At 34.8% G+C, this 26,922-nt stretch overlaps 1 protein-coding gene and 1 long non-coding RNA gene across 2 annotated transcripts in view; both read left to right on the forward strand.

Moving 5' to 3' along the window:
• LOC114267388 (putative L-type lectin-domain containing receptor kinase S.5) overlaps positions 1-26,922 on the forward strand; it is a 43,691-nt gene that overhangs the window by 12,155 nt on the left and 4,614 nt on the right. Inside the window, exon 2 of the mRNA XM_028208424.2 lies at positions 16,314-16,622. Coding sequence (XP_028064225.2) covers positions 16,314-16,622 — 309 coding nt within the window. The remainder of the gene's footprint in view (positions 1-16,313; positions 16,623-26,922) is intronic.
• On the forward strand, positions 24,769-26,896 carry LOC114267390 (uncharacterized). The gene is made up of 3 exons (XR_014348344.1): positions 24,769-25,067; positions 25,696-25,772; positions 26,604-26,896. It is a non-coding gene; the product is annotated as an uncharacterized LOC114267390 (long non-coding RNA).

Here is a 26,922-nt window from a genome sequence, read left to right on the forward strand (position 1 = left end):
CCGAAAACCTGTAAAGACGGACGCAAGCACAAACTTGCAAGGAGAGACTCTTGACTCGGTTGAAATATGGGGCAAACTAATGGCAATGGAGTTGAAAGTCAATGAAACTGACTTGCGAATCCCGACATGCCCATGTGCAGGGGCGGGGCCAAAGAAGGCCCATCGGTCACGCGCCCCCCACAAATTTGATTTTTTTTTTTTATTTTTATTTTGTGATCATATTTAAAATATATTTATTTTTTAAATATTTTTTTGATTAAGAATTTATTGTATTATTCACAATAAATAGTTATTGGATACTTTGAGAGTACTATGTGGTATTATTTATGTAATAGTCTAAACCAATAATGTAGTGGAAAATCTTATGAATTGAATATAATTAACTTATTATTTTCAGGTAGTTGACAAACTACTTAATGTGATTTGCGATTTCTCATGTTTTGAGCATAACATAGACAACGTCATATGGTACTCTAAGACTATGTAATATTTTTTATTCAAAACACATCGTTTATTTTATTTTGTTTTTTGATAAATTCAAAACACATCATTTATAAGTAATATCGTCTCTTTAATATTTTCTGTCAAATAAAAATTAAATAGATTTTATAATAATATGTGCTATAAATAATGTGTTTTTATTTTCTAAAATTAGAAATTTTGATCTATAATTTTTTGTGTTAAAATTACAAACTTACATCACCATTCCGCACCAAGCTATTACACACTATTATAGAATTTTGATTTGTTCCTATTAATAATGATTTTTAATTTCTTATGTTTAAATTTAGCTCATAAAATTATTATTATCTTAATATTGATTATGATTTTTTTTAAATAAAAAATTATAATTAATAAATGGTCTCTCTAACTTAATTTTCTAATTTCGCCACTGTCCATGTGTTTTTCCATTTCCACCATTTCCAGGCCTGCTCAATCACATGTGTGACTTAAAATAAAAAATTAAAGTCGAGTTATTTTTGTTTTGTTTTATTTTCTTCTTTCTTAGGTTAAGAATATATTAAAATAGAATTTTACTAAAGATTAAATAAAAAACAATCTATAATATCTATCTATCTATACTATTATTAAGTGAAGGTCTAAATTAGTTTAGTGAAGTCTTTTTCTTCTCATATTACGTGGCAACTTTATATATGTTAAAATAAAAAAAAATATTATACACAACATAAGTAATTTTTAAACCTAAGATATTAAATTCTATTAAGAACATACTTATCACTTAAACAATATACATATTATGATATTAAATTTTTTATTATTTATTTTTATTATTAATTATTTAAATTACACATATTGTGTGTACCACCCGTTAGTAATATTTAAAGTAAAAAAGCAAAGAGATTACTATTATTATTTTATTTTATTTTTAATGCAGGCAAAGACATCAATGCTTTGCATTCAGTCCAAACCGCACTGCATAGGCCTGCTAGGCACATAAAGAGTTGGACATTGAAACATCTACTGGCTTTGTTGTTTAATCAGTGGACAGGTTGGTGGTTTCATGTAGTCTATTTGCCATAGAAATATTAAAAAGTGTTTAAAACGATTGTTAGGTAAAAGTGAATTTATTTGAATATGATTTATTTTGACAAATCAGTTAAAAGTTTATTTTTTATTTTTTTTAAGTCATACTATTTCTCTATTTTTTATATATATTTTTAAAAAAAATTAAAAAATTGATTTTTAACCTACTTTTCAAAACAAGTATGTGTATAAATAAATAAAGGGAAAAATTATTATTCAATGGTAATTTTTAAACATTATTATAAATTCATAAAAAATTATAATTATACTTTATATAAAATTTATCATTTATAGCAAAACTTTTATAAAAATTTGGCCGGCGGCCGTGGGCCGACAGAGTTCTCCCTTTGATAGAGCATCTCTCCTGGCTTTGTTAAACTCATTGGTAGGGATAGCCATTTATTGACAGCAACAGGCAGCACAATTTTTCGATTCTACCTTTTTTATCTGCAAAAAAAAAAAATATAAAAAAAAAATTTAATTAACGAAATATAATATATATTTTTTTATTTTTATACCACGATTAGACTAAAATTACATTTTTTTGAAATAATTAAAAAGATAAATTATCAATATACCCTCTAATATTTGCTTAAAATATAAATTATTCCTATAATTTAAAAAATTACAAATACCCTTTGTTAGAATTTTTTATTTAACAGAATTAACTGAAAAAATAAAATTCATAACTGCTTTATTATACAATAATAAAATTATATGAATTGTTAATTGTAATATATTTCTAATATCATTAAAAATTATTAATTAACTTCATAATTTATTAATAAAAGGAGTCATTTGTTATAAAATTAAAAATATCAGAGAGTGGAATGTAATTTCTAAAATTATAAGGAACGATTCGTATTTTACGCAAATCTCAAGGAATAAAATTTACACTAATTTAAATGATATTTTTATATATTTTTAAAAATAATTTATATATGTACACATAGATATATTAAATTTTATAAATATATATATTTAACAAAAAATTTGGTCTATTTTGTATAGCACTTGAATCAACTGGTTGTGTGGTCTCCCCATGCCTTGGGATAATCATGGATCCGTCCAATTCATTTAATTCGATCGAATCGACTTATCCTGGTTAATTTTAGGTGGATGTGTGTTTTTCAGCGAATGAAATATTTTGAAATTCGCAAATACGGTTCAGATGGCAAATCAACTATCCTGCACCCGTATAAGATGAAATTCAAAAAAAAAAAAAATACTAGCAAGTAACAACATAAAATAGAAATAATAATTTATATATTTTTTATGAAAATAAAAAACAATACCTTAAAAATATACATGGTGCCATGTGTTGGGATCTGGGATCCCACCCAAGACCTTATAGAAATTATACCAAGCAGAAAAACACACCCACACTCAAGGAGACACAATATTTAACGTGATTCGGCCTCAATACCTACGTCCACGGGAGAGTAGCCGGTTATCACTATAACAATGGAGATATTACAGAAAGATTACAATAGAGGAGGAGCTCACACTCTCCTCACTCACACACTCACCCGTCTCTCTCGCTCACACCGAGGGAGACGGTCTCTCCGCCTCACATATTTCACTCTCTGTGGCTTGCTCTGCTCACACTCTCTCTCAATTCAACTCTCCCCTCAACCTCCATTTATACACTAACAGAATAGGGAGAGCTTGGCTGTCCTTGCACATGGCCAGCTCCTTCTCCACATGTTGCAACTTCTTTCACATGGCCAACACATGAGAAAAGATCACCTTTGTGCATTTGTAGGTTGGCAAGCTTGTGCACTCACATATGAAGGGAATCACCGCTCACATGGGATGATATCCCACAAATCACCCCCTCAGCCCATGTGAGGTGATTCACAACAAAACCTGCTGCCAATCTTGTCACGCCCAAATTCAACACAGTTTGCATCTCCTCGCTAAGACGCTGCATCCCTTGAAAGCTAGAGATAATACACCAGAGATACAAGAGGAGGAGGGAATCCTACATCCTCAACTCAACTCACACCACTCTCTGATTTGGAGAGAACCGCTGCTTCTATCTCCTACAGATCTCTTCCACACTTCCTATCTCGGATGTCTTCAGCATAGTCTGCATCTCCTCACTGAGATGCTTGCACCCCCTGAAGCTAGAGATAATACACCAGAGATATAAGAGGAGGAGGGAATCCTACATCCTCAACTCAACTCATACCACTCTCTGATTTGGAGAGAGCCTTTGCTCCTATCTCCCACAGATCTCTTCCACGCTTCTGTCTCGGATGCCTTTACTGAGACGCTATGCTTGAACTTGCGTAACCAAGATATTTTGACACCCCCTGATTGGATGTCCTGCACCCCCTACTCGGGATACCCTTGCATTACCGTGTAACTCCTTGCAGGATGAACACTGGAGCAACTAGAAAACTTCAGAGTTTGACACATCAACATCCTTAATTTTCCTTGCTCGGAGCTTATTTCTGAACAACCAGCCTTTGCTTTCTACACTTCAGAACAACTTCCCAGCGATCTCATACGCCCGTTGTCTGTGCTGCAATCCCTGATGTTCGGTTCTGTCTCACTTGTACGTCCGTACTGATGTTTGACAGTTAGCCCTTCTGCCAAGACAACTTCCACCGGTCTGTACAAGTTACCACTATGCAACTCCGTGCATAGTGCTCGCACCCATGGCTTCTGGTCTCCCTGCGTCAAGCTTGCTTGAGAGATCTGCATCAACTCTATCATCTGCTGCCATGGAACTAAAGAAACCACCATAGAGAAATAAGACTTGCCATTCCTTGGCACGCACTCCTGCGTTTTACCTGTCTCAATTTCTCTGTCTGGAAGTTTCTGTGAACTGTCAACAACCCGTTGTTGCACACTCTTCTCGCGCCTCTGTACGACACTCTAGCGTACCCTTGCACTGTTGCACGTCTGCAATTGTACTTCTGCGCTTAGTATGCTCCTCTGCAACTATTGTTCTACATGTCCACATACCATTAGTACCTTCTCGTATACAGTAGCTCCAACAGCCACAGTATTTCCCTGAGCCTGTACTGGTTGCCAAATCATCTATCCATCGATGAATGGTCTTCTCTTTTGATTGAACCAGATCCTCCAACGAACTCCGGAGATAATCATTTCTGCAATCCTCTTATCTCCCCTGACCAATCTTGATCTCCCTCGATCTGCCATTTAATCAAGCCTGATCTCTTCTGGTCTTCAATAATCTATCTCAATCTGTATCTGGTTGTCCAATCTGGTCAGAATCTGCCCATTCTAACCTATTCAGTAAATCCGTAGCGTTCCACAATACCCGGCAACCTTCCTTCGAGTATTGAAGATGACAAACACCCATGTTTTGACAATCTTTCCAAACCGTTCAGAATTTCACTATTCTGACCTCGCGGTTGCATCCGGAGCGGTCCGTTTAGCTAGAACCAATCTTTGCTGCATTTTCGGGGACCTCACTGAAAACTATCCCCGAAAGCTGGGCCACACCACAATTTTCTGAAAATTCTGGGCCAAATTGCAATTTTCAGAAGTTCAAGGAATATTCCGTGTACCAACGAAATATTCCGTCTACTGCCCCTGACGCCGTCTGCCACTTTAATCTGCCTTCTTTTTACAGAAACTCCGTCTCCAAAATCTGACCGTACAGATGTGTCCGGAATACTCCAAATAGTCGGAAACCACTATTGGATCACCAAAAACGGACTCCAAATGGCTTCGATCTAGCCAAAACATTTTGTACGCCTCAGATCTGCGGCTGTACCTTCGCCGCAAAGCACTGGATCCCTACTCTGGATGCTGACGTGGCAGATGACTGTGCTGCCACATGGCGACCACTTGCTGACGTGGCGATGACATGGCTGCCACGCGTCACTGACCTGGCTGCTGACGCTTCTACTGACGGGGCTGCCACGTGGATGACACGTGGCGTTTATGATGACAGGTCGCTACTGACGTGGTACGCGCGTGCCTTACACGCGCCTTCCCCCACTTACCTTCTTCCTTTCGCCGCGCGTGGGGCGCGTGCCTGTGATTGGGACGACGCGCCGACTGCCTTCACGGCGCGTGGGGGCGCGTGCAGAGACTGGGATTCACCCGCCAACTTCTAGGGGCGCGTGAGGGCGCGTCCGGCCTCCGTTGGGTGTCTGCTTTATATTTCTGGACTCCTCTCGTCGAGCCCTTGCTCCTGGTATGCTCAAAATCTGATTTCGAGCAATACGATTTCTGGGCAGTTTCAAACATCGCACTGTTTTTGTTTCGAAACGCCGTCGACGAGGCTCTGATACCAATTGTTGGGATCTGGAATCCCGCCCAAGACCTTATAGAAATTATACCAAGCAGAAAAACACACCCACACTCAAGGAGATACAATATTTAACGTGGTTCGGCCTCAATGCCTACGTCTACGGGAGAGTAGCCGGTTATCACGCCATGGCCTTTTATAGACAAATATATATATTTTTTGAATTACTAGTTATTGGAGATTATAAAAATTATGAATTATAATTCAAAAAAATGTTCAAAATTTATAAAATTTAAACTATCAAACCGATTGCATTTATCCGTCAACCCATACAACCCGTTCAATTCACATCCATCAAATCAATAAAGGGATGCAAATTAATTTTTCGTTAATGCTTAGGATCCCCACTGGAGAGACAAGACCCACAGTGGGCGGTCATTGGCCAAAATTGTTTTTTTTTTTTTTTCTTGCTAATCAGTGACATCTAAATATGTGTGAGTAGTGAGAGTAAGAGATAGTGGAGGTCTATACCATGATTGTTAATTTTTTTTAACTTACCTAATTTTAGACGAATGAGATGTTACCTAATACAATCTGATCCGTTATGAACCTTATGCTTGATCCGTATCCAAGACTTGTTGGTCTTCCTCCCACCAAAAATACTGTGGTCCCAACCGTGATTTATTTCTCCCAACCGTGCTTGACCCGTATCCAGGACTTGTAGGTCTCCCTCGCACCAAGTAAATCGTTGGGTGGTCAGCAAACTGTTGTCTGGTGTCACTTTAGACCTCGATTTCCATGCTTGAAAAGGATGATCTTTCTGTGGTACATTCTAGATGGGAATCATGATTTTCTCCACCATCTCCCTTCCTAACTCTCCCTTTCCTAGGTTATTCGACCTATTTTTTAGTTTAATTTCAATAATCTGGATTATTTATATTTTAAAATTTGTTAAATATATTATATTTGTAAAAAAATTAAGTTGGCCGGATATTAAAAATTACTTATTTGGATCATCGAACTACAAATTTTTTTTTTTTAAATTTAATAAATAGTTTTCCGAACACATATTTTCTAATATTCGATCAATTTAATTTTTTATAAGTATGATATATTCAATAAATTTTAAAATGTGAACGATTCGAATAATCAAAATTGAATCCAAAAGCGGGTTTAATAACCTAACAAAGAAACAGTTAAGGAGAGATAAAAAGAGACGATGTTGATTCGCTAAATGGACCGTAAAATTATGCCACGTCATTTTATCTTTTTTATGATTATTAATTGAGTGGAGTGGCCATCAATAATAGACTGGAGTGGCCATCATCTCTATCCAATGAAAGACACTGGAAATTGCAATTTTCTGATGCACAAACAAATTGGATAAGCCTTTCATTTCAACTACAACCATGTTGGTACTTCTACTCCTCCTCTTCACCTTCCTCAGCCCTAGTTTCACCTCTCTCGACTCCTTGAATTTCTCATTCCCTTCCTTCGACTCCGGAGCCTGCACCAATGGCGGCAACTTAATATATTGTGTGATTTATGTATAAAATGAATCTGTATGACAGAGTGATGCTCTTAGATAATATCCTAAATAAAAATTGAGTATATATTATTTTAAGGGACTTTTGCAACTATTGTTTCTTTCATTCTTCTCTTTTACTTTCCTCTCGTTTTTATATCTTGGGAAATAACAAACACTTATACTATAAACTACGAAATTTTATTCGAATTTTACTAAACATCCATCTATGGTTTTTTTTAGTTTGTTGCAGGGGTTTTTGCTTTGTTGATTTGCTATTTTGTCGTTTATTGTTTAGTTGGTTTCTCACTAATTTTTAATAATGTGTTAGCAAATGATTGAGCATGCATCTCAGTACCAACCTTGTTAGGATTGGTTTATTTCGTTACAATACTCTTTGCACTCATCATTTTTCTTTATTTATGTAATATTCTTTATTTTCATCAAAAAGATTCTTTCTTTTACCGATTAAAAAAAATATCCATTTATAGTTCAAATTGATTTATATGATTAAATCTCTGCCCTACAATCAATTATCCAAAAAACTATCGATTGCACTATAACATTTCTGAATAACAAATGCAACGAAGATGTGGAACCTTAAATTGTGACCCGTTTTTTCAAATTTTTCTTACAAAAATTTCATTTTAATCAAATGCTTACAATAATATATATATTTCTCTACTTCACTCTCTTTTAATTTCACTTTTCACAATTTTTTGAAGTTTAAAACCTACAAAAAAACAAAAACAAAAACAAAACAAAAAAAACAAAGAAACAGAGTCTAAAAGACTGATCTTAGAGTAATTGATGTGTACTATTATTATTATAGGTGTAGTTCATCAACTTGTAATAGAGTTCGACACGTACAAGAATGAATTCGACCCGGATGATAACCACATCGCAATTGACACCGTGAGCGTACAAAACCCGGTTGCGGTGAAGAGCCTCAATAGCACCGGAATATATCTCAAGACGGGTAGAGAAATAACGGTTCGCGTCGAATATGATGGGTGGACCAAGAATTTTCAGATTTATGTCGGGTATAATGGGGATCCACTAGTGAGCTTTCTCAATCATACAATGAAGTTGCGGCATACAATTCCTAGCTGTGTTTACGTGGGCTTCACAGCCGCCACAGGTACCCAATTATTTACACTAAATCCATTTTTTTTTTCATTTCTCAAATTCTAATTATTTCATGAAATAGTGTTGTGGAAAATATGATTTTAGATTTCAAAAATCACCACAAGAAATCAGCTTTTTATAGACAAATTTATTCTGTCCCTAAAAGTGGAATATTTGTTAGGACAAAAAACTTTGGCCAACAAATTTCCTTCGTCACGACGTTAGTCCAAAATGGTCTGTCTGAAAAAGCCAAAAATTAATTGTTAGAGACAAAATTTTACATTTGTTACTAAAAGTAAACTTTTTAAGACAAAAATATGTGGTTGCAAAAAGTTTTAGTTTTGAGACAACCAAAATTTGTCTCTAAAAGTATATTACAACCCAGGCAAAAAAAAAAATGTAGTTATGGAGACAAAAATTTAGTATTTGAGACAACACAAATTGGTCCGAAAATTTAGTATTTGAGACAACACAAATTGGTCCATTAAAGTTTTAGTTTTTCAGACAATTAAATGTGGTGTGTAAAAGTTTTAGTTTTCCAGACAACTAAAAGTGGTCTATAAAAGTTATAGGCTGTGTTTAGTACAGCTCTGGAACGTTAGTTTCAGAACTTAGTTCGCACATGACGTTTATTTACAATTTTCAAAAGTTAATTCCACGTTCAATTTTAAAAACTCGGTTGAAGGCAGGAAAATTTGGGCTAACCGGACGTTCGACCGGTCAACCGGCCAGTTGACCGGAACAGTGCAAAATTTTTTTTTTTATTCAATTCACACCTGTTAATTTTTATATATTCGAAAAAAATATTTTCTGAATTTTTTAAAAAAAATTATGAGCTTTAATAGAATTTTGAGTTGTGTGTTTGATTATAAGTTGTAAATTTTTGTATCAAATATCATATGTCACATCAAAAATTCCCCACTCAATTCAATTCACACCTGTTAATTTTTATATATTCGAAAAAAATATTTTCTGAATTTTTTAAAAAAAATTATGAGCTTTAATAGAATTTTGAGTTGTGTGTTTAATTATAAGTTGTAAATTTTTGTATCAAATATCATATGTCACTTCAAAAATTTCCCACTCAATTCAAAACTTTTTTCAAAACTCTTTCACCAAACAAATTTTCCATACTCAAATAATAATTCTAAAAATCACAAACTCAAAATACAACTCCTACTCTCAACTTATATTTAAAATTTGTTAAATATATTATATTTGTAAAAAAATTAAGTTAGTCGGATATTAAAAATTACTTATTCGGATCATTGAACTACAAATTATTTTTTTTTAAAATTTAATAAATAGTTTTCCGAACACATATTTTCTAATATTCGATCAATTTAATTTTTTATAAGTATGATATATTCAATAAATTTTAAAATGTAAACGGTTTCGATCATCAAAATTGAATCCAAAAGCGGGTTTAATAGCCTAACAAAGAAACAGTTAAGGAGAGATGAAAAGAGACGATGTTGATTCGCTAAATGGACCGTAAAATTGTGCCACGTCATTTTATCTTTTTTACGATGTTGATTCCCTATCTTTTTTTATTTTTCTTTTCTTTTTTCTTTTAGGAAAAGTTTACCAATATTTTAGAAATTTTGTGAAGAAAATTATCAGGCGATGTGTGATTGAGATTTAATTAATATATTGTGTGATTTATGTATAAAATGAATCTGTATGACAGAGTGATGCTCTTAGATAATATCCTAAATAAAAATTGAGTATATATTATTTTAAGGGACTTTTGCAACTATTGTTTCTTTCATTCTTCTCTTTTACTTTCCTCTTTTTTATATCTTGGGAAATAACAAACACTTATACTATAAACTTCAAAATTTTATTCGAATTTTACTAAACATCCATCTATGGTTTTTTTTAGTTTGTTGCAGGGGTTTTTGCTTTGTTGATTTGCTACTTTGCCGTTTATTGTTTAGTTGGTTTCTCACTAATTTTTAATAGTGTGTTAGCAAATGATTGAGCACGCATCTCAGTACCAACCTTGTTAGGATTGGTTTATTTCGTTACAATATTCTTTGCACTCATCATTTTTCTTTATTTATGTAATATTTTTTATTTTCATCAAAAAGATTCTTTCTTTTACCGATTAAAAAAAATATCCATTTATAGTTCAAATTGATTTATATGATTAAATCTCTGCCCTACAATCAATTATCCAAAAAACTATCGATTGCACTGTTGGGTATACCTCCTTATTGGAGTGTGGGACCCAATTGATTTATTAAAAGTTTTAATTTGGCTTGGTTTAGTATAATATATTTTTATATATTATATTTGAGGAGACCCAATTCAATTTGGATACAATTAGGATTTTAATAAAATAAGTCCTAGATTTAACAATATATATATATATATTGTTTATGGTTTTTTGCTCGGTGCGTGAGGAAAAAACAGCAGCCGTTTTTGTGAAACACTTCATTGATCAATTTGTTTTGTGAGATAGTGCATATGGAAAAGTCAATCCAGTGGCTTATTTGATTAAGGTATGGAATCTTCGGTTGGCTTCTTCGGTTTCGGCTTCATAAGTTGGATGATTTAGTTCGTTATTTTAGGTCTTCTTCAACTTTGGTTCAGAAGATTTTGGTTCTTCTATTTGGTGAGGTCTTTCCTCTTTGTTTATTTGTGATTATTTGGAATTCACCTAAGGGTGTTTTGTGAGACCATTAGTGTCTCGTTTGTAATCGTTTGGAATTATTTGGTTGATAGTGGAATCGGATTTCGATCCCGTGGACGTACCTCACATTGAGGGAACCACGTAAAAATTCTTGTGTTGCCTTTGATTTAATTTTTCCGCATTAGTTTTTATTCCCATTGATTGATTTACTTGTGGGGAATCACATCGATTTTCCCTAACAACTGGTATCAGAGCTTACGGTTTATTTGGGTCTATTTATTTGTGTAAATCAATGGAGGGGAATGTGGGTCGTATGTCTAGCTTCAATGGAAGCAATTGGGTAACTTGGAAAACTAAAATGGAGGACCTATTATTTTGTAAAGATTTATATGGACCCATTGAGGGTGATTCTGGCAAACCCGAGGGTATAAAAGATGATGAATGGAATAGGCTTAATCGAAAAGCCGTTGGTGTTATCCGTCAATGGATTGATGACAGTGTGTTTCATCATGTTGCTACTGAAACTTCAGCACATGATTTATGGAAAAAATTAGAGGGCCTTTATGATAGGAAATCAGCCACAAATAAAGCTTTTCTGTTTCGTAAGTTGGTCAATTTAAAATATAAAGAGGGCAGCCCTATTCCGGAACATCTGAATGAAATAAAGAGTATTGTTAACCAACTTGCTTCTATGAAAATTGTTTTTGATGATGAGTTGCAGGCTTTGATGCTACTTAGTTCTTTGCCCGAAAGTTGGGAGACTTTGGTCGTGACCGTCAGTAATTCAGCGCCCGATGGAGTTGTCACAATGGGCCAAGTCACTAGTAGCTTGTTGAATGAAGAAACTAGAAGAAAATCAGCGGGTTCCTCTCATTCGGAAGCATTCGTTGTGAGAGGCCGAAGCAAAACAAGGGGGAGAAGTAAGACTCCTCATGGTCGTGATCAAAGCCGTGACAAGTCAAAAGATGGTTCTTTTTCAAAGAAAGATATTGAGTGCTATTATTGCCATGAGAAAGGACACATGAAGCGAGAATGCCGAAAGCTCAAGAATAAGGAGAAAAGGCGTGATAAAAGTGTGGATAAGAAGCAAGAAGACACAACAGCAGTTACTACCAATGGTGATCTCATGGTCGTTTGTGAAGATGATTGTATCAATTTTGTGGGCCAAGAGAGCAATTGGGTGATTGATTCTGGTGCTTCTTTTCATGTGACTTCTCGAGTTGATTTCTTCACTACCTACACTGCAGGAGATTATGGTTCTGTTCGAATGGGTAATGAAGGTTTGTCCAAGATTATTGGTATGGGTGATGTTTGCTTGGAAACAAATTTGGGCTGCAAGTTGTTGCTTAAGGATGTGAGGCATGTTCCCGACATTCGCCTCAATTTGATCTCTACCGGGAAGCTAGATGATGAAGGCTTCAACAACAAATTTGGTGATGGAATATGGAAGCTCACAAAGGGTTCCTTGGTGGTGGCTAAGTGTAAGAAGACTCATACACTTTATTCGATGCAAGGAAAAATTTGTAAAGGTATTGTCAATGCACTTCAAGATGATACTTCTACCGAATTGTGGCACAAGCGGCTTGGCCATATGAGTGAAAAGGGGCTGCAAGTTTTGTTCAAGAAAGAGCTTCTACCCGGTTTGAAAGGTACACATCTTAAAACTTGTGTTCATTGTTTGGCGGGTAAACAACATAGAGTTTCTTTTCATAAAAATGTTGTTTCTAGAAAAGAAAATGTTTTGGAGTTGATTCATTCTGATGTTTGTGGTCCTTTAAAAGTTAGAACACATAGTGGTGCACTTTATTTTATTACTTTCATTGATGATTATTCAAGGAAAGTTTGGGCTTTTCTACTAAAAACTAAAGATCAAGTTCTAGAAGTATTTAAGCATTTTCAGGCCATGGTTGAAAGAGAAACAGGGCAGAAATTGAAGTGCATCCGATCAGACAATGGTGGTGAATACATTGGGCCATTTGATGAGTATTGTCGCAGTCAAGGTATTCGACACCAAAAGACAGTTAAGAAGACTCCTCAACAAAATGGCGTTGCCGAGAGGATGAACCGCACAATTGTGGAAAGAACAAGGTGTTTGCTTTCACAAGCTAAATTGCCAAGATCCTTTTGGGGTGAGGCATTGAAGACGGCGGTTGACGTGATCAATTTGTCTCCTTCCTATCCATTGAATAGTGATGTTCCAGAAAGAGTTTGGACCGGCAAAGATGTGTCTTATGAGCACTTGAGAGTGTTTGGTTGCCGAGCCTTTGTTCACATTCCAAAAGATGAGAGGTCCAAGCTTGATAGCAAGTCAAGACAATGTATTTTTCTTGGCTATGGGCGTGATGAATTTGGGTATAGATTGTGGGATCTGGTCGACAAGAAAGTCATTCGAAGCCGTGATGTTGTGTTTCTTGAAGACCAAACAATTGAAGACTTTGGCAAAGGTGATCAACCGGAGCCAAAAACTAGTGATCTCATTGACATGGATTCATCTCCTTCATCTTCAGTTGATGATGAAAACGGGAGAGATGTGCAGCCACCTATTGAAAATGTAGAGGATGATGCTAATCCTAATGAAGTTGAGCCAGAAATTGAGGAAGAACATCCAACTCAAGTACCGTCACCACAACTTGAGTTGAGGAAATCTACAAGGGACCGACAACCTTCAAGAAAGTATCCTCCTAATGAATTTGTGTTGATTTCTGATCAAGGGGAGCCTGAGAGCTACCAAGAAGCAATTGAGCATACAAAGAAAGGTGATTGGAAAAAGGCCATGGAAGAGGAGATGAATTCCTTACTTGAAAACCAGACTTATGATTTAGTGAAATTGCCTAAAGGGAGGAAAATTCTGAAAAATAAGTGGGTCTTCAAATTGAAGAATGATGGCAAGAATCTGAGGTACAAGGCACGTCTTGTTGTGAAAGGCTTTGGGCAAAAGAAAGGTATTGACTTTGACGAGATTTTCTCGCCGGTTGTGAAGATGTCTTCTATTCGGGTTGTACTTGGCATGGCTGCAAGTATGAACCTTGAAGTTGAGCAACTTGATGTGAAGACCGCATTTCTACATGGTGATCTTGAAGAAGAAATTTACATGGAGCAACCGGGAGGCTTTGTGGAAAAAGGGAAAGAGAAATTTGTTTGCAAATTGAAGAAAAGTTTGTATGGTCTCAAGCAAGCCCCGCGGCAATGGTACAAAAAATTTGACTCTTTCATGATGAATAATGGTTTTACTAAAACCACTTCGGACCATTGTGTGTTTGTGAAAAATTTTCCAGATGGTAAATTTATTATTCTTTTGCTTTATGTTGATGACATGTTAATTGTGGGTCAAGATTCTACCATGATAAACAGGTTGAAATTGGAGTTGAGCAAGTCTTTTGCTATGAAAGATTTGGGACCGGCAAAGCAAATTCTTGGTATGAAAATTGTTCGTGATCGCAAAGAGGGGCTGATTTGGTTGTCTCAAGAAAGCTACATTGAGAAAGTTCTTGAGAGGTTCAATATGGATAAAGCGAAGCCGGTTGGTTGTCCACTTGCGGGTCACTTCAAGCTTAGTTCGAATCAATGTCCTATAGGTGAGAAAGACAAAGAAGAGATGTTGAAAGTTCCTTATGCTTCAGCAGTTGGTTCTTTGATGTACGCCATGGTTTGTACAAGGCCGGATATTGCTCACGCAGTTGGTGTGGTGAGTCGGTTTCTCTCTAATCCGGGTAAAGAACATTGGGCAGCGGTAAAATGGATTCTAAGATATCTTCGAGGGACTTCGAAGGTATGTTTGTGTTTTGGGGATGGTAAGCCGATGCTTGATGGGTTCACAGATTCTGACATGGCTGGTGATGTTGATTCTCGGAAATCTACTTCGGGGTATTTGATGACTTTTGCAGGGGGAGCTGTGGCATGGCAATCTAAATTACAAAAATGTGTTGCTCTCTCAACTACCGAAGCTGAATTTATTGCTATTACAGAAGCTTGCAAAGAAGAGTTATGGTTAAAGAAATTTTTGCAAGAGTTGGGTTTGAAGCAAGAAAAGTATGTGCTTTATTGTGATAGTCAAAGTGCTATTCACTTGAGTAAAAATTCTACTTTTCATTCGAGATCGAAACACATTGATGTGAGATACCATTGGATTCGTGATGTGTTAGATTCGAAATTGTTACAACTCGAAAAGGTTCACACAGATGATAATATTTCAGATATGTTGACGAAGACTTTGTCGAGGGACAAACATTTAAAGTGTCGAACTTTGGCGGGTATGGTTGATGTCTCCACCTAAGTCGGTAGGGGGAGAATTGTTGGGTATACCTCCTTATTGGAGTGTGGGACCCAATTGATTTATTAAAAGTTTTAATTTGGCTTGGTTTAGTATAATATATTTTTATATATTATATTTGAGGAGACCCAATTCAATTTGGATACAATTAGGATTTTAATAAAATAAGTCCTAGATTTAACAATATATATATATATATTGTTTATGGTTTTTTGCTCGGTGCGTGAGGAAAAAACAGCAGCCGTTTTTGTGAAACACTTCATTGATCAATTTGTTTTGTGAGATAGTGCATATGGAAAAGTCAATCCAGTGGCTTATTTGATTAAGGTATGGAATCTTCGGTTGGCTTCTTCGGTTTCGGCTTCATAAGTTGGATGATTTAGTTCGTTATTTTAGGTCTTCTTCAACTTTGGTTCAGAAGATTTTGGTTCTTCTATTTGGTGAGGTCTTTCCTCTTTGTTTATTTGTGATTATTTGGAATTCACCTAAGGGTGTTTTGTGAGACCATTAGTGTCTCGTTTGTAATCGTTTGGAATTATTTGGTTGATAGTGGAATCGGATTTCGATCCCGTGGACGTACCTCACATTGAGGGAACCACGTAAAAATTCTTGTGTTGCCTTTGATTTAATTTTTCCGCATTAGTTTTTATTCCCATTGATTGATTTACTTGTGGGGAATCACATCGATTTTCCCTAACATGCACTATAACATTTCTGAATAACAAATGCAACGAAGATGTGGAACCTTAAATTGTGACCCGTTTTTTCAAATTTTTCTTACAAAAATTTCATTTTAATCAAATGCTTACAATAATATATATATTTCTCTACTTCACTCTCTTTTAATTTCACTTTTCACAATTTTTTGAAGTTTAAAACCCACAAAAAAACAAAAACAAAACCAAAAAAAACAAAGAAACAGAGTCTAAAAGACTGATCTTAGAGTAATTGATGTGTACTATTATTATTACAGGTGTAGTTCATCAACTTGCAATAGAGTTCGACACGTACAAGAATGAATTCGACCCGGATGATAACCACATCGCAATTGACACCGTAAGCGTACAAAACCCGGTTGCGGTGAAGAGCCTCAACAGCACCGGAATATATCTCAAGACGGGTAGAGAAATAACGGTTCGCGTCGAATATGATGGGTGGACCAAGAATCTTCAGATTTATGTCTGGTATAATGGGGATCCACTAGTGAGCTTTCTCAATCATACAATGAAGTTGTGGCATACAATTCCTAGCTCTGTTTACGTGGGCTTCACAGCCGCCACAGGTACCCAATTATTTACACTAAATCCATTTTTTTTCTCATTTCTTAAATTCTAATTATTTCATGAAATAGTGTTGTGGAAAATATGATTTTAGATTTCAAAAATCACCACAAGAAATCAGCTTTTTATAGACAAATTTATTCTGTCCCAAAAAGTGGAATATTTGTTAGGACAAAAAACTTTGGCCAACAAATTTCCTTCGTCACGAAATTAGTCCAAAATGGTCTGTCTGGAAAAGCCAAAAATTAACTGTTAGAGACAAAATTTTACATTTGTCACTATAAATAAACTTTTTAAAACAAAAATATGTGGTTGCAAAAAGTTTTAGTTTTGAGACAACCAAAATTTGTCTCTAAAAGTATATTACAACCCAGGCCAAAAAAAAAAGTAGTTATGGAGACAAAAATTTAGTATTTGAGACAACACAAATTGGTCCGAAAATTTAGTATTTGAGACAACACAAATTGGTCCATTAAAGTTTTAGTTTTTCAGACAATTAAATGTGATGTGTAAAAGTTTTAGGTTGCGTTTGGTTGTGTTTTGAAAATATAATTTGAGAATATGAGTTGTATTTTAAGTTTGTGTGTTGTAGGATTATGATTTGAAAGTAGAAAATTTGTTTGGTAAAGAGTTTTGAAAATAGTTTTGGAAAAGAGGTTTGATTTGAGTGAGAAATTGTTGATGTGATATTTGATATGTGATACAAAAATTTACATCTCCTAACTAAACATACAACTCAAAATTATTTTAAAGCACATTAAAAATTAAAAAAAATTCAGAAAATATTTTTCCCAATTATATAAATCAATTGCAAAAAAAAAAAAAAAAAAAAAAAAATCTGTACAGCAGAGGACATCCGGGTGGATGTCCCCAAGGACGTCCGGGTGGTAGTCCCTAGGGACGACCGGGCGGTCTTCCCCTGGCCAAAAAAAATACAAGAAACGCGCAAAATGGACAGAGTTTTCGGCAGAATTTTGGAAAATTAATTCCAAAACTCTTACCAAACATGGAGCTGAAACTAGCATATAGAATCACATTTCAAAAGCACAACCAAACACAGCCTTAGTTTTCCAGACAATTAAAAGTGGTCTATAAAAGCTATAGGCTGTGTTTAGTACAACTCTGGAACGTTAATTTCAGAACTTATTTTGCACATGACGTTTATTTACAATTTTCAAAAGTTAATTTCACGTTCAATTTTAAAAACTCGGTTGAAGGCAGGAAAATTTGGACTAACCGGACGTCCGACCAGTCAACCAGCCGGTTGACCGGAACAGTGCAATTTTTTTTTTTTTTTTTTCAATTCACACCTGTTAATTTTTATATATTCGAAAAAAATATTTTCTGAATTTTTTAAAAAACATTATGAGCTTTAATAGAATTTTGAGTTGTATGTTTGATTATAAGTTGTAAATTTTTGTATCAAATATCATATGTCACATCAAAAATTCCCCACTCAATTCAATTCACACCTGTTAATTTTTACATATTCGAAAAAAATATTTTCTGAATTTTTTTAAAAAAATTATGAGCTTTAATAGAATTTTGAGTTGTATGTTTAATTATAAGTTGTAAATTTTTGTATCAAATATCATATGTCGCATCAAAAATTCCCCACTCAATTCAAAACTCTTTCACCAAACAAATTTTCCACACTCAAATAATAATTCTAAAAATCACAAACTCAAAATATAATTCCTACTCTCAAATTATATTTAGAAAGCTCTACCAAACGCAACCATAATTTTTTTGAGATAATTAAAATTAGTCTCTAAAAGTTTGATAATATTTCGACCGACAATGCTACGTAGCTCAAATTTTGTTGCTCAAAAGTAGCTCAAATGGCCAAAACGACGTCGTTTTGAGTACAGAACAACATAAAAATGGCCAAAACGACGTCGTTTTGGCCATTTGAGCCATTTTTGAGCCACAAAATTTGAGCTACGAGACATTTTCCTATTTCGACTAACAATTACTCTAAAAATACTAGTCTGAACAGAAACTCATATTCCTTACTTGATTGCTTAACAACCAAACAGAAAATATCAAACATATCACTAGACCATCTATGTATCTCGAAATTAAAATTCAACACCACCAAAAAAAATATAAAAAAAAAAAGAGAAAAAAACATGCTTGTCACATTCAAAAAGGCTTAATCAAAAGATATGTCAATAACAACCAAATACCATGCTTTGATTCAGAGGTACATAATATCTCTGGATTGCATATCATAAATTAATAGAGATTTTAAAAGTATCATTTCCAGGGTGATGATTGAGACCCCCTCGAATCACTACCCCCTCCCCCCCCACACACACGTGGCGGGTAGTGATTGGAAGAGAAGGGGAAAAAAAAAAGAAAAAAGAAAAAAAAGTGACCAATCAGGTGAAGAAGGGGTCAAGGGGGTGGGAAAAAAAGGGGGTACAAGTCATTATTGATCATTTCCAAAAGATGATAAACTGATAGAGATTCTTCTCAAGGATTTTGTTGAAATGGCATTCAAAATCTCGTAAAAAGCTTTCAAACCTTCAAATCTACGCAAGCTTGCACGACTAGCATAGAATTGAGATCTTTGACCAAGCTTGCAAGACATGCTAATAAGAAACAATGAAGATATAATTACTTTCCTTTCTAATTACTTACCCAAAATGATGATTAAAAAGCAAAAGCAAAAGCAAAAACCAGCTTACACCCCAAAAACTAGCTTCTATCATTATATAGCATAAGCAAGGTGCTCTGCTATTATGGGAGTATCCCTAAAAAGTTGGATGATTGATGTTTAAGTTGATGGAAAAAAAAAATTAAAAAAAATGATCAGTAAATGAGGCAGCCTATAATTTACAGCCAATTACATTTAAGACAAATTGAGAGCAAGCTCACCTTTACTTTATGTTCACGACAAGTCATTCTCCACGAACATGTACATTTGCAAAAGGAATAAACTCCCACTGACGTCAATCTCCAACAAAAGTAACTTTCCTAACCCAAAAGATCCATTTCCTTCAACCATAAAATTGCCGTGAAGCTCAAGAAAATTCTCGACACAGACCAATTCAACATACGCGTGTATATGGAAGCAAAAGATGTAAAATTTCATGTAGTTTCTAGCTAAAAAGTAGAGATCACATCATAACGGAAAAAAAAATAAAAGTCCCACTCGTGTAGCATCTGAGCTGATGATGAAGACATTAACTAAGAACAGAGATATATATATATATATATATATAGAGAGAGAGAGAGAGAGAGAGAGAGAGAATGCTAATGCAATGTGTATGTTTTGTCAGTCACAAGCTGAATGTGTAAATTACTTAATGCTGCTGTATAGAAACCCACAAAAGAAATCAAATATAGATCTCAAAAGATAACTTACTAAGAAGAAAAATCAATAGAGGGCCCTCTTTAACTGATCTACTGCATCAAGAAGTCGACTTTGGCATTATAGTCAAGTTGGGCACGAGTACGTTTGCAGATAATGTTGTACATGGTTTTCGACCACGCCCTAAGCCTCGTATGTAGCCAACTTTTTGTCTAAATACCTCAATAGAAAGTTGCTCATTGGATAGCGGACCAGATCTGTCTTCAATAGTTTTGTTCAATCGCTTTTCAAGCTTGTATTACAATATTCATTAGTTGAGATAAAACTAAGTATCCATCTACATTTTATTAAAGACATAAGAAACGAAAGTACATAAAGATTGATGTCTTACATGTCTAAATCTCAACATCAATATGCACTCATGCCTCTTTTTTGTCACTAAAATGTGTCTTTTTATACAACTCAACAAATCCAAGTTCCTAAAGAATATATGCAAGTGCCAAATATTTACTTGACATAAGGAATACATCATATTTAATATACAATAAGACAATGTTAAAAATACACTAATTTTCTAAACGGGTTGACAGAAAATGAGCACAAAATTACAAAGTTACCTTATAGTCCTTCTCATACCACTTTTTGCACAATAACCTCCACACCTCTTTTTCCATATTTTCAGGTGGATCCGCAAGGGCCAGTTCCATTGTAGGGAAACTTCTAAAGAGTTGTTGTAGGTCATGGTGATAGTTGTTATATCGGCAGTGCATCAATTTGAGGGTAGACTCAATAGTATAGGGTTCATTGGTAAACTTACCTTCCTGTCATACCAAACAATAAAAAAATTACACTGTCATCATCTTCATTCCAAGAAACCAGGTCCATAATATCATCATTTAGATATGGGTTCAAAGAACTTCCAGCATAATGTACCTCTTATCCACCCCTGGTTTCATATGATCACAAGCAAATATGATAAATTCCCTCCCTCACCCCATCAATGTACTGGGGTGACCTTCTATTATGAAGTTGCATCCAACTCCTACCCATGGTGCAAAAGAACTAAAGGAAAAACAAAAAAAACAAAAAAAAACAAAAAGTAACCAAAGTGTTGAACTAGGAGGGGATAAAGAACATAACATGCTTAAAAGCTTAAAAATTAGGATATACTAAAATAGGAAATATGATGCTAAAATTAGATGTCAATCAATAATAAATAATTAAAAAAAATAAGTCATTAACATTTAAACATAACACAAAGTAAAATATTATTTAATGTAAGCCAATTTAAATTAAATCCAACTCAAGCTTAAATATAACCAATAGAAATTAAATCCAGCTCAAGTCTTGTGCTTGGCCAAAGCAATTCAATCCTTTTTCATCATAACCTTGTTGATTTTGTGTTATTATGCCTCTGCCCTGTAAATTCTTATGGTCTATAGGGCCCTTATTAAAATCTCCATAAAAATAAGATCAACAAATTAATTTTTGTTTTTTAGGCTCTATTTTTTTTTAATTTACAAATGGGTCCCTATATTTTGATTTAAACTGTAATAATATACATTAATTCTTTATGCAAATTTAGTTATAAAAAAATAAAAATAAAAAATCTCTAGATTTATATTTCATTAATATTTTTTTTTTCAAACTTATTACGAATTTTAACAACATATGCAAATTTGATGATTTGGATTCCAATCTCCATCTCAATACCAGTAACTCTCTCTCTCTAAAAATCCTCTTGTTACCAATCAGTCCCTTACAAAAAATAAAAAAATGTAGAATTTCATTTTCAGCTCTAAGATGCAAGTAGGTGAACTCCTAGATATTTTGTTAGATAAAGTACCCCACCATCCCACAACGGTTCAAATTAAAACAGTTTGCAGAGGTGACATTGAAATAATTGAAGAAGGCTGAACACAATCTATCTGTCCATCTATTTATAATATTCCCAACATTTCATCTAGAGCCAAACTGAAAAGAATAGAAGATATTTATTCTATATTCAATTCAAAAGTCAAATTCATATACACTGCTCAAGATATTTATAGAGAACAATATCTAACTAACTCAGTAACTGATTTAACAAATTCAGTAACTAACTTAGCTAACTAACTAACCAATGCAGCTAACAACCACTTTAACTGTTTAACAAACATTACAGCTGTGATGATGAATCAGTTATCATTGCTGGGTGTGTGAATGCTGCTGCACCTGAGTCTGCACCTGTGTGAGTGTGTGAGTGCTGCTGCACCTGAGTCTGCACCTGTGTCTGATGATGTATCTTAGCACTCCCCTGCAAGCTGATGGGGCAAGGCTGCACAAGAAGCTTGTCTTTCAAATAAAGAAACCGAGAGGTAGAAAGAGGTTTGGTGAAAATGTCAGCCACTTGATCAGTTGTAGGAACATATTTCAAAGCAATCACTTTGGCAACAACTTTATCCCGAATAAAATGGCAGTCAATTTCTATATGTTTAGAGCGTGAATGGAAAACAGGATTAGAAGCCAATGCCATTGCAGAAATGTTGTCACACCAGAGCTCAGGAACAGAAGAGGGAAAAATATGCATATCTTTTAACAATTGCTGCAGCCAGGTTAATTCAGCAGTGGCATTAGCTAATGCTCTGTACTCTGCCTCAGTAGATGATCGAGAAACAATAGGTTGTTTCTTAGCACTCCATGAAATTAGATTAGAACCCAAATAGACACAGTAACCTGAAGTGGACTTTCGATCAACACTATCACCGGCCCAATTTGAATCAGAAAAAGCATGAAGAGATAAGGGACCAGCAGTAAAGTGTAGCCCATGATGAAGAGTACCTTTTACATATCTCAACAAACGTTTAACAGCTTGAAAATCAGCATTTGTGGGCAGATGCATATGCTGACATGCTTGGTTAACAGCTAAGGCTAAATCAGGTCTGGTAATAGTAAGGTACTGGAGACCACCAACAATACTCCTATACAAAGAAGGATTAGAAAATGGAAGCTCATCTGAAGAAGAAGAAGGAGAATAAGAAGCCTTCACAGCTAAAGGAGTGGAACAAGGTTTACAATCAGTTAAACCAGCTTTGTGAAGTAGCTCAGTGGCATACTTAGTTTGAGATAAGAAGTACCCTTGAGATAAGGTATTAACGGAGATGCCCAAGAAATAGGACACAGTCCCCAATTCCTTCATGGAGAACACTGTATGCATATGCTGAATAAATTGTGCAAGAAGAGCAGGATCACTACCAGTGACCAGAATGTCATCAACATAGACAACAAGAATAAGCAAACTGCTGGAAGTGTGTTGAACAAAAAGAGAGGAATCTGAATGACTATTAACAAAGCCTTGAGAAATAAGGAATTTAGAGAAAGTAGAATACCAAGCTCGAGGAGCTTGTTTAAGTCCATACAAGGCTTTCTTGAGTTTGCACACTTGATTAGAAGACTGAATAAAACCTGGAGGTTGTAACATATACACTTCCTCATCTAATGTTCCATGAAGAAAGGCATTAGATATGTCTAATTGATGAATAGGCCAATTAAAATGAAGAGCCAAACAAAGAAAAATACGAATTGTGGGCTGTTTAGCCACAGGGCTAAAAGTTTCATGGAAATCAACACCCTCTTGTTGAAGATATCCCTTTGCCACCAATCTAGCTTTATATCTGGCCACAGAACCATCAGAATTTCTTTTGATTCTATACACCCATTTACAACCAATTGCTATTTTATGAGGAGGTAGAGACACAAGATCCCAAGTACCTTGTTGCTGCAAGGCTTGAAATTCTTCCTGCATAGCAGTAAGCCACACAGGAGAACCTAAAGCAGCTTGAACAGTAGGAGGTTCAGTGTAAAGATAAGAAGGTGAGATGGTTGTGAGACACAGAGGAGGTTTTGTTTTGGATCGAGTGAGCATGGGATGAACATTAGAGGAAACCAAGGAAGGAACTAGAGTAGAAGGCAAACCAGAAGGTAGAGGAAGATCAATGGAAATAGAATGAATAGGAATAGCATGAGAAGGAGAAGAAGAACTCAGAGGTGATGAGGCTGCTGGAGAAGGAGAATTAATAGGACTAGCATGAGGAGAAGGAGAGGTAAATGTAGCATGAGGAGAAGAAGGAGATGGAGATGCAGAAGGGGCAGTAAAAGATTCAGAAGAAACAGAAGAAGAAGAAGGCCAGAAGACATTATGAATCTGAGACAAAGAGCTAGTTGAAGATGAAGAGGGAAGAGAAGAAGAAGCAAAAGGAAAGCAGGTTTCATTGAAGATGACATGCCTAGAAACAAAGATTTTGCCAGTAATAGGATCTAAACACCTATAGCCTTTGATAGTGGGATGATAACCTAAAAAGACACAAGATAAGGACTTAGGTTGAAGCTTGTGAGTAGTATAAGGCTTTAACCAAGGAAAACACTGGCAACCAAAGACTTTGAAGAAAGAAAAATCTGGAAGAGTGTTAAACAAAATCTGAAATGGAGATTTTTGAGACAGAACAGAACTAGGCATCCTATTGATGAGAAATACTGCTGTAGCAATAGCATCAAACCAAAATGTCAAAGGTAGAGAAGATTGATGAAGTAGAGTGATAGCAGTTTCAGTAATATGGCGATGCTTTCTCTCAGCAACACCATTCTGTGCTTGTGTATAAGGACAACTGGTTTGATGAAGAATACCATGTGAAGAGAAAAGAGAAGCAACCTTTTTGTTTACAACACTCCTATGTTAAACTCCATTTAGGATATCTAAACCCAACTCCAAACTTGATAGTAGGTGTGACCAAACACTCCATTTCAACACAAAAAAAAAAAAAAAAAGGAAAGAGAGAAGTGCACATTTTTTTCTTCTTCATTGTCTTCATTCATCCTTCTCTAACTTCTCTCTACATTCTCTCTCATTTTTTTCGTTTACCTTCTTGGTGGCCAAACACCACACCCTTGCTCCACCCTTACACCACCACCTTAACCCACCATCTCCACCACCGCCGGCCACCTTATCTCGCCGGAAAAAGGGTCCGGTCGGCCACTCCTTAAATCCATCCGAAAATAGCACAATCGAAGCACCAACTCTAGATTTTTCTTAATCTTTTGAAGAATCAAAGCATGGGGTTTATTTTCTTGATGGATTAGAGGCTTGTAATTGGTAAGAATCTTTCTCTAAAAGTTTAGTTTAAAGTTTTACATATTTTGAGTTAGAGATGATGAAATTTTTTGTATTTTAGATCTATTATGATTTGGGGTTTGATTGTTGAATTTTATACTCTCAATTAGTTTCTATGAATGTTTTACATGTTGAAAAATGATCAATTTGATGGTTGTTTTGAAGATTAAGATTTTGGGTTAATCTAGGGTTTGAATGTGATGTAAAAATAGGGGATTTTGGTGTTAGGAAATTTATATGTTGAAATTGATTTGATAAATGGTGGATTGGGTATCTCTATGTTCTATGGAGGAATTTTATAAATGATAGAAGAGATTTTACTTAAATTGTTGAGTTTATAAAAAAATGTTCATTTTTGACTTTTGTAGTTAATTGACGGTGGTATTGTGCATATAAATTGATTGGATATTTAAAATGTTATTAACTCAAAGATGTACAAAGGATGGGTGTTGTGGAGATTGGATAAGTTATTTGTTTGGGTGACTTGAAGTCGGAGGAGTTCTTTAGCTTGTCATTCCTTAGCATAATTTATTTAGAATCATTTTTGTAGATGTTGTAATTTTGATTGAAAGTTTTTTCCTAATTTTAGGTCCTATTTATTAATTGTTAGGATTGGAGGAAGACGTCTCTATACCTCTTGGGAATTAATTTGTAGAGTCTCAATCTACGCTTTTGCTATTTTTGGAGGTGAGTATACTTACCATGGAAATTACCTTACCTCTATCTTTATTATAAAGTTTGAAGATAATTTTGAATTAAAGGAAGCGAATGATGCATTTCATCATGATATATGTATAAAAAGAAAAATCTATAAATCTATTGAGGCCAATGGTTGAGTTTAAATAAATATATGATTTCATTTGTATAATGAAGCACTAATTTTTATGAGAATTTATTTAACTTGAGTCCTTCAAATTTTATGATGATGATGATTGAATGACAATGAAACGCTATTTGAGGGTATTTATTTTATTGATCATATAACCGAATATAGCCTTCGGGGCCACAATGGCCAAAATGCTTTGGGGTCCTGGGGACCGAAATGTTTTAAGGACCATAAGGGTCGTTGTATGTATAAGGGGTCCCAGGGACCGAAACATTGAAACAAGAATTGAAGTGCTACGATGACATGAGTTATGTTCCTATGGTTGTGTTTTGGGTAACGGTACCGTCACCATCTAAGTCGCGAGGTAACGCGACCCTAAGGCTATGTAGTGGTTCGTATGATGGACATGAGATCTTAATGTATTGAAAAGTTGTATTTTTGTTTACTTTCATTATTCAAATGTATTTTTTTTTTCTGCCTTATGAGATTCTTTGGAAAAATCTTGATATCGTTTTATGAAAATTACATTTCATCTTTTTTTTTTTTATTTTGTATAAATTTCAGTCCAATTAAGCTCTTATGTTTATTATCTTTATTTTGAACCCAATTGGAAGGAGCAAGTTTTATAACGCCATGGTATTGGTATACTCATTGAGTTTTAGCTCATTCTTTTTAAATAATTTTTTTTCCAGATTCATAGACTTTTGTGTGGCTCGCCTCAACTTGGAAGACTAGAATTTTTTTTGAAGGATCAAATGTGGGCATCTTGTAGTTGAGGTTTTGCTTAGGGTCATTCTAGGATGTAAGTTTACTTTTTTTTTTTTAATGAAGGAGGTTGATTGTAAATAGTTGCTCATGAAGTTGGATGTATTGATGGATTCGTGAATAGTATGTATTATTTTTGGGGAGGAAATGCTTGAGAACTATCTTATAGCATGATAATACTTTTTGTCTTTGAATAGATCATCTCATACATGTTGGGCAATTGAAAGGTCTTATGCACTTTTGGTG

This window comes from Camellia sinensis, chromosome 13, assembly GCF_055761805.1.
Source record: "Camellia sinensis isolate YWXY chromosome 13, ASM5576180v1, whole genome shotgun sequence".
Taxonomy (NCBI): Eukaryota; Viridiplantae; Streptophyta; class Magnoliopsida; order Ericales; family Theaceae; genus Camellia; species Camellia sinensis.